Source organism: Pseudophryne corroboree, chromosome 9 (assembly GCF_028390025.1).
Source record: "Pseudophryne corroboree isolate aPseCor3 chromosome 9, aPseCor3.hap2, whole genome shotgun sequence".
NCBI classification, from domain to species: domain Eukaryota; kingdom Metazoa; phylum Chordata; class Amphibia; order Anura; family Myobatrachidae; genus Pseudophryne; species Pseudophryne corroboree.
Genome location: NC_086452.1, coordinates 230,029,340 through 230,042,767, shown reverse-complemented (window position 1 = coordinate 230,042,767; position 13,428 = coordinate 230,029,340). Strand labels below are relative to the sequence as shown.

At 49.2% G+C, this 13,428-nt stretch overlaps 1 protein-coding gene and 1 long non-coding RNA gene across 5 annotated transcripts in view; one reads left to right on the top strand and one right to left on the bottom strand.

Annotated features, from left to right (window-relative positions):
- The window catches only part of LOC134957196 (fibronectin type III domain-containing protein 7-like), a 42,550-nt gene extending 40,350 nt beyond the window's left edge, over positions 1-2,200 (bottom strand). Inside the window, exon 1 of the mRNA XM_063938892.1 lies at positions 2,116-2,200. Coding sequence (XP_063794962.1) covers positions 2,116-2,200 — 85 coding nt within the window. The remainder of the gene's footprint in view (positions 1-2,115) is intronic.
- LOC134957922 (uncharacterized) overlaps positions 1-13,428 on the top strand; it is a 119,735-nt gene that overhangs the window by 58,608 nt on the left and 47,699 nt on the right. The window lies entirely within an intron of this gene.

Sequence of the window (13,428 nt, the reverse complement as noted above, 5' to 3'; positions counted from 1 at the left end):
AAGTTTGTATTTGCATATAGTAATGATGATAAAGAAAGGATTTACATATGACTTATGCTTAAATAAAATTGACATCTTATATCTTCACTGCTAAAACAGCAAAGTTAAAATGATAGGGTCAAAATACTACTGGCATCCATCAGGATTTTGAACATCGGGAAGCCGTTCCATACTCTTATCCATTCACATACCAATATCATGATAGTTATCTAGTCAATCTAAAGTATATACATACATATCTTATCCCTATATTAGGGATGGATGATTATTGTGCCCACTGAGGTCACTTATCTTCCAGACTTCTGCAGAGATACCACAGGAAGTATATCTTACAGTAGAAGAGTGAATGGTGAATAGGTGTCTGCACAGTGGGTGGCCTGAACATTACAATACAGTATATACTGTCACAATAGCATAATATATATCAAAGGGGTTTTGTACACTATTCGAAACCCCTTTCAGCAGGTGAAAGAAGTCTTGAAAAATATGCTAGAGGCTTTATTATTGTTCCTACCTCTTGCTGGGTACTGCTGATATGGATTAATAACCAGTATGGTCTTAAATGACCATGTGCTTGATAGTACAGAAGTAAGGGATAGATCCCTTTTTAGTGTGTACAAAACACCTTTGATATATCTTATGCTATTGAAGTGACAGTACATATTGAGATAAGAGGATTGAAAGGCTTCCCTATGTTCAAAATCCTGACGGATCCTAGCATGTATTTTGACCCTATCCCTAACCCAACCCTAGCACAGACCTTGCACAGCCTATCCGAACCACCCCCTTCAGCAGCTTAACACTAACTGCCCCTCCCCCACATCCTAACCCTTACCCTCCCTCTATTGCCTAACCCTAACCCCTGAATTTACCGTCAGGATCCGTTGGTATTCTAACCATCGGGATTTCGACTGCCAGCATCCTTACTGCATCCCAGATTACAAATATGTAGATGTGACTGGAAGTTACTAAACGACCTTGATAATATATGTATACAGATGTGGGGATAGAAGATATATGGATGTTGGGGACACTGTGTGCAGTTAAATTAAATAGATTTTTGTGGACATTCTTGTATGTTGAAAGATAATGGACCTTAGAATGTCCCACCCACAGAAAACAAGGTAACCTTACCTATTAGTTGTGGTGAATTTTTGGTATGTCAGTGGATGTTGGTGGAAGTGTTGTGCTGTAAATTGTTGAGATGAGGTATTATCTGATACCTTGTATGCCTATTAACATATTTGCTAATGGATGATAGTAGTGTCTGTTTAATATCTATCTATCGCTGGGATGGATGTGGTGTTGGGGAAAGAGGAGATGGCAAAGGTCTGTTGTGTGGTTGACTGGGTGACAGGCTAGGATGATGGAGTGGTTGTGACTGCTTCCCTAATTATTGTTGTGGGGTGAGAATATGGAGGAGTGTGTGTTTGGGGAGGTGGGAGTGGAGCAATTCTTGTAAATTGCCAATAAAACAATTTGTATCCACATGCTGCCGGGTCTATATATTTACACCCATAACTTTTCACAAAGATAACTTCAGATCCACCGAGCCAACACAGCATTCTGTATTGGACGTCATCAAGCACTATTTATTAAGACATATCCAGGAGCACTAAATGCAGCTCTCTAGCAAACCTCTATTATTCATATCCTACATAGGATACTGGAAATTTCCAGCAAAGAGCAGCTCCACAGAGCCTTCTACTTCTAAACTAAATAGCACTAAATAGTGGTTACAGGAACAACACCCACCCATTAATAACTAATGCTGGGTATACACTGTCCAGTTATCACCCTGATCAGCCAATAATCATCTGATTGGGCCAATAATTGAACAGTGTATTGCCACACCCGATCAGCTATTATGAGTGTATGGCCACAAAATCTTATGGGTTTCAGCTTGTCAGATAAAATGTCTGTAGGTCTGACAGACATTGTATCTCACAGCCAGCATAAGTAATAAATTAACCACGGATTCAAATCCTTTTTGTTCCTGATGAACTTCAACATAATCTATAATGGGAATTTTCTCTCCTCTCCCACCACTCAATCTGGCCACATGGATAATGATGCAAGAAAGAATGCTACAGTATGTTTAGAATAAGCTATTACCATTAAGTCCACTCTGGGCAACTGAAGCTGCAGGGTGCCTGTCTAGAGTGTCCCTTCGATGCTCTAGGCAGCTCTGCAGTAGCATTATTGGCTGCAGGGTGCCATTCTAGGCAGGGCCGTAGTGTCCATTAAGGTGACCAGGCTGAAGCCTATGGGGGCCCTTAGGGACTAGGGACCCATACATTTTTTTTCTGAGGCACTGTTACCTGCGCCCAGGGGTGTAGCGAGGGTGGCTCCGGTGGAGCACGAGCTCTGGGCGCTTGAAAAGTTAGAGGGTGCGCCATCGCCTGACCCACCTCCCCTCCCGTCACCTGCTATACCGTGGGCCACTGGACAGGCAGCCACAGAGCAGGAGGAAGAGAAGCAGAGGAGTGCACACTGACTCAGACTCGGAGACTAGGTAGGGAGCAGTGTAAGCCAGAGGCGATAGCAGGAGACACTGACACCTCTGCGGCCTTCTTTATATGTCTCACTGTCTGCTTGTAGCTGTACAGCAGGGTTACTTCTGTTCTTCAGCATCACTCTCTGCCCCCGCTGCTGCAGAATCTCTTTCTGTCACAGCTGCTGCAGCACCTCTTTCTGTACCCGCTGCTGCAGCACCTCTCTCTGCCCTGGCTGCTGCAGCACCTCTCTCTGCCCTGGCTGCTGCAACACCTCTCTCTGCCCTGGCTGCTGCAACACCTCTCTCTGCCCTGGACCTCTCTCTGCCCTGGCTGTTGCAACACCACTCTCTACATTGATGCTGCAGCACCTCTCTGAACCAGCTGCTGCAGCTTTAGCACCTCTCTCTGCATTAGAAGCTGCAGAGTAACATGTATAAGAGACTCTACTGTGTGGCGGAACGTGTATAAGGGGCTCTACTGTGCGGTGTAATGTGAATTGGTACTATTCTGTGGCCATGCCTCTATATTTTTGTTGTCTGTCTTCGGCGTGCACCGTCCCTTATTTAGACATGGGGGCACCCAAAGGAAACTTTTACCCTCATGACTACAAGGTCTATAACTGGCCCTGTCACCAACTTATGATTTTCAAATATTTTTTATTTTCAAATGTATCATGCACCCAATTCAGTAAAGGGGAGGATGCACCGAAACATACCCTTGCTCCGGGCACCATTACACCTAGTTACACCTCTGCCTGCGTCCTAAGGCTCCAATAGTTAAAGGCACTTTGTTCTCTGTGCTGTAGCAAGGCATACTCCTAGTCAGCTGATGTTTGTTTTGAGACAATGGGAGAGAGACAGCGGACAACAGCACACTAACACTATTTCAAAAGAGAAAATGAAGAATTGATATGGGATAAATACAGAAGCACTCATTGCTTCATTGGTTCATTAGGTAAATAGTGAAAAGGTCGACCGTGTCTTAGGTTGCCCCCAAAAGGTTGACTTGCACAAGGTTGACATGAGAAAAAGGTCAACACACAATAGGTCGATGTGAAAATGGACAACATATGAAAAGGGTGACATGAGTTTTGTAGGTTTTTGGGGTGTCAATTTTAACTTTAAGCACATGGACCCAGTGCTTAAAGTGATCTTAGGGAGGTGGGGGAACTCACCTTCCCGGTGGGTGCCATGCCCCTTCCTGCCCACCTAGAAGATGCCACGCCCCTAGTTCCTCCCCTTCTTACGAACTTGTGGGGTGCCCAAGAAAATAGGATTTTAATTACCTACCGGTAAATACTTTTCTCGTAGTCCATAAGAGATATTGGCCAATCTACTACAATGGGGTATAGAGACGGGGTCCAAAGGAGCCAGTGTGCTTTAAATTTTTTCACTGGGTGTGCTGGCTCCTCCCCTCTATGCCCCCTCTCACAGGCAGTTATAGGTAAAAACGTGGAGAAAGGACATATATGAGAGAAGGAAATAAGATAACAAAGAGTGGTGAGATTTACATACCAGCACACCACTAACATAGAATAACCATCAGCGGCTGGCAACCACAACAGCAACAGCTGAACAGGTAACCACATAAAGAGAACCTGCAGAAAAGTCAACACACTGAGGCGGGCGCCCAATATCCCTTATGGACTACGAAAAAAGGATTTACCGGTAGGTAATTAAAATCCTATTTTCTCTAACATCCATAAGGGATATTGGGGAATCTATTACGATGGGGACGTCCCAAAGGTAGGTATCCTCTTTGGTCAGGGTATCAAACTTGTAGAACTTAACAAAAGTGTTCTTCACCGACCAGGTAGCCGCTCAGCAGAGTTGCAAGGCCTAGACTCCACGGGCAGCCGCCCATGAAGAGCCCACTGATCTTGTAGCGTGGGCCTTTAGAGACTGAGGAACAGGTAAGGCTGCCAACACATAGGCCTGTTGGATAGTAAGCCTAGTCCAAGAAGCAATGGACTTCTTTGAAGCAGGGTAACCCTTTTTCTGCACATCATAGAGCACGAACAAAGAATCTGTCTTTCTGATCTGAGACGTTCACTTGATATAGATCTTCAAGGCTCGCACAGCATCCAACGCCTCCGGAGGAGCAGAAGAGCCAGAACTTGACGGAACCACAATAGGTTTATTCAGGTGAAACGCGGAGAAAACCTTCAGCAGGAACTGCTGTCTGGTACGGAGCTTCGCTCTGTCCTCGTAAAAGACCAAGTACGGTCTTTTACACGATAAGGCCCCCAATTCTGAGACATGGCGAACATAAGCCAGGGCCAGTAACATCACCATCTTCCACGTGAGGTACTTGTCTTCTACAGTCAACAGAGGTTCAAACCAGGAGGATTGTAGAAATTCCAATGCCACATTCAAATCCCAGGGTGCTGTAGGTGGCCCAAAAGGAGGTTGTATGGGGAGCACCCCTTGCAAGAAGGTCTGAACTTCCGGCAACAATGCCAATTTCTTCTGGAAGAAAATTGAGAACTGAAATCAGGACCTAAATGGCCTGAAACATGGTAGCAATAACCTTTTTTGGAAAGGCACTTATGAGCTAGGATGTTCCGCTCAACTTCCATGCCATCAAATGAAGTCACCGTAAGTCCAGGTAGATGAACGGTCCTTGTTGAAGAAGATCATTTCTTAGTGGTAGAGGCCAAGGGTCTTCGACAGACATGTCTAGAAGATCCACGTACCACGCCCTCCGAGGCCAATCCGGGGCAATCAGAATTGCCTGGACTCCCTGATTTCAGATGCGCTTTAGCACCCTTGGGAGCAATGGAATCGGAGGAACCAGGTAAACCAGCCGGTAAGGCCAAGGCGACATCAGTGCATCTACTGCCCTCGCCTGAGGATACCTGGTTCGAGAGCAATACCAATGAAGCTTCTTGTTGAGATGAGAAGCCAACAAGTCTATCTGCGGACAGCCCCCCCGGTGGATGATCTGCTGGAACACCTGCTGTTGGAGACCCCACTCCCCAGGGTGTAGATCGTGACGACTCAGGAAGTCCGCTTCCCAGTTGTCTACTGTGACCGGAGAGACAAGCCAGCCACACGTGTAATGGCGTCTGCGGCACTGAAGGGGTAACCCTCGTGCCCAGCGCCATGTTGCGGACTGTTTAAAAGTTTGTTGAATGATGTGTTTTAACATGTCATATGTAGTGCTCTGTGCACCATTGCAGGAAGACATGTTTAAATGTATTTATTTTATATTCAAGACAAGCTTGGTGTATATTTAAAGGGAAACACGTGTTTAAATGAAATGTATTTAAAGGAAAAATGGCTCTGTGCTAGCAGAGAGGTGTGAAGGACAAAACCTTTTGATGTGTAAGTTCCTTAGAGAGAGATACTAATCACTGGGTCTATGGGCTTGGAATCTGTTTCATGTAGGGGATGTAATTGATTTACGATCCGTGAATGGCAGATAAAGGAAGGAAGACTGTTTGTTTGTATTGTAGCCATTCCTGTTGTAATCTTAAACACTGGGATTGCCTGCAGATGGGAATGACCAGACACAGTTGTATTTTGAAGATATGTGATAAATTTATCAATAGTGAATGTTAATCTGATACCAAAAGTTGTCTGGGTGACAGGAAGGAGGATATTGTTTTATTGCACTTATATCCTTGTAAAATGTAATTTATTGGTATTTTGTAAAATAACCTGATTGGTTGGAGAAGACAGGGAGGGCTTACCCCCCTGTGGTACTGTGTGGAAAACTGACATAAAAAGGAGACATGCGTGCCTCCAGAGTTGTAGTTGTACCATCTTTATTCTGCTGAAACATCTGATTGTATGCTGTTGCCCCTAGCAATAGGGAAGGGTTCTCTTTAGAACTATTGAGCAAATAAACATCTTTGCCTCAAGAAGACTGCTTCATCTTGTGACCAACAGGGTTAGGCCAAACCTAGCCCCGTCCTCCGGCTGTCCAGGGAAGTACCTAGCGTCTCCAAGCTCCGCCTTCCGCCAGCTACCGGTAGAGGCCTAGCAAGTGGCTAGTGGGGATTTGTCAGCACCACACAGCTGTGGTAAGGCAGTGCGTCGGCACATACAGAGCAGAACTGTGGTTCCAAACGCCACGGCAGGTTAGGAGTTTGGTGGTGGCAGCAAGAACCCGCCCACAACGCAGTGGGTGGAGTCAGTAACAGGCGGTTACTGACGGTAAGCGTGAATCCCCTATGTGGTCAGGCCTCGTGCGGCTTGACCTTCCATTCTGTGCGCAGTCGACGGGACGCGGCAAGCGGCGAGTGCTTCCGTACGGTACCGTCCTGTCGGGGGGGAAGGAATTTCTGTGACAGGACGGTACCGTACGGGAGCACTCGCCGCTTGCCGCGTCCCGTCGACTGCGCACAGAATGGAAAGTCAAGCCGCACGAGGCCTGACCACATAGGGGATTCCCGCTTACCGTCAGTAACCGCCTGTTACTGACTCCACCCACTGCGTTGTGGGCGGGTTCTTGCTGCCACCACCAAACTCCTAACCTGCCGTGGCGTTTGGAACCACAGTTCTGCTCTGTATGTGCCGACGCACTGCCTTACCACAGCTGTGTGGTGCTGACGAATCCCCACTAGCCACTTGCTAGGCCTCTACCGGTAGCTGGCGGAAGGCGGAGCTTGGAGACGCTAGGTACTTCCCTGGACAGCCGGAGGACGGGGCTAGGTTTGGCCTAACCCTGTTGGTCACAAGATGAAGCAGTCTTCTTGAGGCAAAGATGTTTATTTGCTCAATAGTTCTAAAGAGAACCCTTCCCTATTGCTAGGGGCAACAGCATACAATCAGATGTTTCAGCAGAATAAAGATGGTACAACTACAACTCTGGAGGCACGCATGTCTCCTTTTTATGTCAGTTTTCCACACAGTACCACAGGGGGGTAAGCCCTCCCTGTCTTCTCCAACCAATCAGGTTATTTTACAAAATACCAATAAATTACATTTTACAAGGATATAAGTGCAATAAAACAATATCCTCCTTCCTGTCACCCAGACAACGTTTGGTATCAGATTAACATTCACTATTGATAAATTTATCACATATCTTCAAAATACAAATGTGTCTGGTCATTCCCATCTGCAGGCAATCCCAGTGTTTAAGATTACAACAGGAATGGCTACAATACAAACAAACAGTCTTCCTTCCTTTATCTGCCATTCACAGATCGTAAATCAATTACATCCCCTACATGAAACAGATTCCAAGCCCATAGACCCAGTGATTAGTATCTCTCTCTAAGGAACTTACACATCAAAAGGTTTTGTCCTTCACACCTCTCTGCTAGCACAGAGCCATTTTTCCTCTAAATACATTTCATTTAAACACGTGTTTCCCTTTAAATATACACCAAGCTTGTCTTGAATATAAAATAAATACATTTAAACATGTCTTCCTGCAATGGTGCACAGAGCACTACATATGACATGTTAAAACACATCATTCAACAAACTTTTAAACAGTCCGCAACATGGCGCTGGGCACGAGGGTTAACCCCTTCAGTCCCGCAGACGCCATTACACGTGTGGCTGGCTTGTCTCTCCGGTCACATTCCTTCCCCTCCATTCAAGCGGGTCAACCAGGGACCCATGTCCCAACGATTTGGGTCCTGGTCCCGCAGTCCGTTGGGGTGAAGGGGACGCTACCTGGGGGGTGTAGGCTCTGGCCTAGACAGTTCATCCATAGTGTAGTGGGCCTCTCTTCGTGGGTGCACAATGTTCAAATAGTCCACCTGAAGTCCAAGTTCAAGGCTCCACCACAAAAGTCTGTCCAATTCCCACAAGGTAGGTTGCAGCCACCTAACAGGTAGGTGGTAAGTCACCACGGTGGGGGGCCGGTTACAAACAAGTGCCACCCACGGTGTCCCAACTGTGGCATACCCCACCTCCCACAATAGCAGTATACTGCTCAACCAGGCCACAGGGTGCTCCTGCCCATATGGCTCTTTCTGGCTCGGTACGGCTCCCAGTCCGTGCAGTGGCGCAATGGTTCGTAACACACAGTCCTGGTCAAGAATGTGCGCCATCAGCACTGGAGCGGGTACCCGAGCCTCCTTCAATGACTGGAATGCCAACTCGCAAGCGGGTGCAAAGTCCACTGACTTGGGAATGCCCTTCCTAGCCATCTCTGTCAAGGGGTTCACTACAGGACTAAAGTCAATGACAACATGTCCGTAGGGCCTTACAGGTTCTAAGGTCAGTACCGGTCTGGGTGATGTGGGTCGGGGACAGCCTCTGGTTGCCTCCACCCCCTCTGGGTTGGGCCTACCCCTGTCTCCTCCCACATGGTGCCCCAGGCACTGCACCTCCGTCATACCTATCTGGCAACGGTCTGCCCTAACTGTCAGACCTGCCCTCCAATCCTCTTCTGTCGACCTATGACTCGGGACACCTACCCTGTCACCTAGGCCTACTCCTTCCTCCTCGTCCGCTACCTGTGCCACAGTGATGGCGGCCAGACCACCAGCCTCTGGATCCTGTGTGGCATCCACTACAGGGAGGCTGCGTGTCTTCCCCGATCTACTGCGCACAGGCAGGGGACCTGCTATGTCCACAGCAACTTGCTGCAAGGGTTCTCCTATGGGCAGAGGCCCAGAGACAACACAACCGCTGGAGTGCCCCGTCTGCCAACGCATGGCACCAGCCTTACAGTTGGTCTGGGCGTCATCCGACATTCCAGACCAGGGTAAGCTCTGTGTCAGGCACTTCAGGGTACGGTCTGTCTCCGAGTTACTGTCCAAAGGGGTTTCGCTGGCAACCGACACCGGTTGCACAGGAAAGTTCCCTGGGGGGACCAGTTGGACACATTCCCTATCTGGTCTATCCCCTCCCACTTTCCTGGCTACCCTGTACCTTAACCATTCCCGCCAGGTCAAACTTCCCGCCCCAACCCTGTCAAGGCCGCTGCCAGAGTGGCGCCTCATGCCTTTCGGGGATGGGTCAGAGAGTTGAGCCTCCCTAAACTCCTGCCTGTGGCCCTCAATCTCTCATAAATTGGGACACTCTACAGGGGGATCTAGGTGGGGACTACTAGGGTCAGTCTGGTAGGGGTCAGTCATGGAAAAGTCAGTGTGGTTTCTCATACTCACCGCCCGAGTTGGCAAACCACTTGGGTCAGGAGCATCATTGGGCACCCCTACAGGATCAAACGAGCTGGAACCGACATCCTCTGCGTTGCTAGTGGACGTGGGCATACCAGAGGCAAAAGGCATGCGGGGTCGATGTGCTGATCTAGCCGCTGTAATCTTTTCCTCTGGGCTGGTTGATGCTGTGGTTGGCTGTGCTGGCAGTTGTCTAGCAGCTGTAGTCTTTTCCTCTGGGCTGGGCTGTGCTGGAGTAGCTGATGTCAACGGTGGTTTTGGAACTTGACTCCGGGGAATGGCGCCAACAAACGTAGTGACGATCCCACCACCCAGATCATTTCCTAGGACCACATCAGTTGGGAGACCATCCATGACGGCAACTTCTCGCAACTCTGGTCCAGCCCCCCAGTCCAGGTAGACTCTTGCCATGGGAACCGCTTTTTCTGTTCTTTCTGCCAGGGTGATCGTGGCAGTGCGACCCTGCAATACTGCAGCAGGATCTATAAGGTGGGGGCTCACCACAGTGATTGAGGCCCCAGAGTCTCTTAGGCCTTCTCCCTGCAGGGGTCCCACGTGGACTGGCTGCAGGTGCCTCCACATGTTGTGTAGGGGCTGTTTGGCCATGCAGGTGACTCTCTCCGCAGAGTGCACCTGTCTCTCGCCACACTCCATCGGACTGACTGGAGGGTGAACAGTCTCTGTAGGCTCATCTCCTCTCGTCAAACAAGCGAGCCGGGCTCCAGCACTCGGATTTGGGGCACGAGTCTGGGGTGCTTGGGATGCAGGACAGTTCATCCTCAGATGTCCGATTTTCCCACAGCCGTAGCACTTCTTCTCCAGTCGTGGCACCGATGATCTCTGATCAGTTGCAGGGACGCTGCGGTGCGGTTGCTGGCCAAGAGCACCCGGGTTGGAAGATGCTTGTCTTTGGGGTTGATGAGCTGAAGAGGGTGGTCCCCTTGGTGGTACAGTCTGTTGGAGCTGGCTGCTGGCGGGGCGCTTCTGCCCCCGTGGCCGAATTGCCACATATTTGTCGGCTAGTTGGGCAGCCATTTTTAAGCTGGGTGGCTCCCGATCTAGCACCCACTCCTTCACTTCTTGGGCGCACCTGCGGTAGAACTGCTCCCTGCATATCAGGTCGATCAGTGCGTCCCATGTAGTGGCTTCCGAATCCTTCACCCACTTCACCACGTACTGCCGCAGCTGGGTGGCGAACTGCTCATGGGTGCTGCTAGGATTCTTGGGCAAGTCTCTGAACTTCTTCCTGTAAGACTCGGGAGTGATGAAGAATTGCTGGAGGAGGGCCTTCGCGACTTCGTCGTAGTTCCCGCAGTCCTCCGTGTCCACTCCTCGATAGGCCTCCAAGGCCTCTCCATGCAGAGTGGGCACAAGGTGTCTCACCCACTCTGACTAGGGTAGATCGTGTAGTTTACAAGTCCTTTGTCCATCAATGTCCCCATCACTGTCTGCAAACTTGGCAAACTGAATACGTCCTGATCTGTGTACAACAGCTGACAACGGCTCCCGGGGTACCACGGCCTGTGGTGCCCGCTCCGCATGCCACATCCGAATGACAAGCATGCGTTCTTGCTCCGTTGCCCTTTCTCCCAATTCCGCTAGCCGATCTGCTAGGGTATCCGGGCCGCCCCTGGGACGTTGGGATCCTGGCCCTGCTAGGGATTGCTGGGAAACATTGCTGCTGTGAGAGAGGGCGGGGCTTGTGGTTCTCACCAGTTCCTTACGAAGGTCCACTGTTGGGCCGCCCTCTGCGATGCTGACGCCGTCAGTGCTTTCCACCTCCGCCCGATGAGACTCCTCCACGCTCCTGAGCGCCGCCTTCATGACGCTTCTGGACGCGTTGGAAGGGATATCCACACCCTTCCCCTGGCATACGATCTCCAGATCCTCCTTGGACATTCCGCTGAATTCCGCCATCTTGTGCGTTCTCCTGCGCTGCAGTTACTCCTCTCCTGAGTAACTCGGCTTCTCCAATCGGGTGATGAAAAGCCGCCTGGGAATATCCCACCACTATGCCACCAATTTCTGTGACAGGACGGTACCGTACGGGAGCACTCGCCGCTTGCCGCGTCCCGTCGACTGCGCACAGAATGGAAAGTCAAGCCGCACGAGGCCTGACCACATAGGGGATTCCCGCTTACCGTCAGTAACCGCCTGTTACTGACTCCACCCACTGCGTTGTGGGCGGGTTCTTGCTGCCACCACCAAACTCCTAACCTGCCGTGGCGTTTGGAACCACAGTTCTGCTCTGTATGTGCCGACGCACTGCCTTACCACAGCTGTGTGGTGCTGACGAATCCCCACTAGCCACTTGCTAGGCCTCTACCGGTAGCTGGCAGAAGGCGGAGCTTGGAGACGCTAGGTACTTCCCTGGACAGCCGGAGGACGGGGCTAGGTTTGGCCTAACCCTGTTGGTCACAAGATGAAGCAGTCTTCTTGAGGCAAAGATGTTTATTTGCTCAATAGTTCTAAAGAGAACCCTTCCCTATTGCTAGGGGCAACAGCATACAATCAGATGTTTTAGCAGAATAAAGATGGTACAACTACAACTCTGGAGGCACGCAGGTCTCCTTTTTATGTCAGTTTTCCACACAGTACCACAGGGGGGTAAGCCCTCCCTGTCTTCTCCAACCAATCAGGTTATTTTACAAAATACCAATAAATTACATTTTACAAGGATATAAGTGCAATAAAACAATATCCTCCTTCCTGTCACCCAGACAACGTTTGGTATCAGATTAACATTCACTATTGATAAATTTATCACATATCTTCAAAATACAAATGTGTCTGGTCATTCCCATCTGCAGGCAATCCCAGTGTTTAAGATTACAACAGGAATGGCTACAATACAAACAAACAGTCTTCCTTCCTTTATCTGCCATTCACGGATCGTAAATCAATTACATCCCCTACATGAAACAGATTCCAAGCCCATAGACCCAGTGATTAGTATCTCTCTCTAAGGAACTTACACATCAAAAGGTTTTGTCCTTCACACCTCTCTGCTAGCACAGAGCCATTTTTCCTTTAAATACATTTCATTTAAACACGTGTTTCCCTTTAAATATACACCAAGCTTGTCTTGAATATAAAATAAATACATTTAAACATGTCTTCCTGCAATGGTGCACAGAGCACTACATATGACATGTTAAAACACATCATTCAACAAACTTTTAAACAGTCCGCAACATGGCGCTGGGCACGAGGGTTAACCCCTTCAGTGCCGCAGACGCCATTACACGTGTGGCTGGCTTGTCTCTCCGGTCACATCTACTCCCGGAATGAAGATTGCGGATATTGCTCTTGAATTTCTTTCCGCCCAGAGGCGTATCTTTGACACCTCTCGCATGCAGGCTCTGCCTTTTGTCCCCCCTTGCTGATTGATGTACGCCGCTGCTGTGGCGATGTCCGACTGAACCTGGATCGCCCGATCCTTGAGCACAGGAGAGGCCTGAAGCAATGCATTGTAGATTGCCCGAAGTTCCACAATGTTGATCGGAAGAGGCTTCATGGGATGACCACCTGCCCTGGAACTGCGCCCCTTGGGTGACAGCTCCACATTCTCTTAGACTCGCATCCGTCGTGAGGATGGTCCAATCCTGGATCCCTAAACTTCAGTCCTCCAGTAGATTGGAGGACTGCAGCCACCACAGGAGGGAAATCATGGTCTGAGGCGACAGCTGTATCATATGGTGCATCTAAAGATGTGATCCAGACCATTTGCTCAGGAGATCCAGCTGAAAAGTTCTGGCATGAGGTGACCATCTTCCCAACAATCTTATGCAAAGATGTGTGAACACTTGAGCAGGTCGGAATACCATCTCCTGAAGCGTTCTC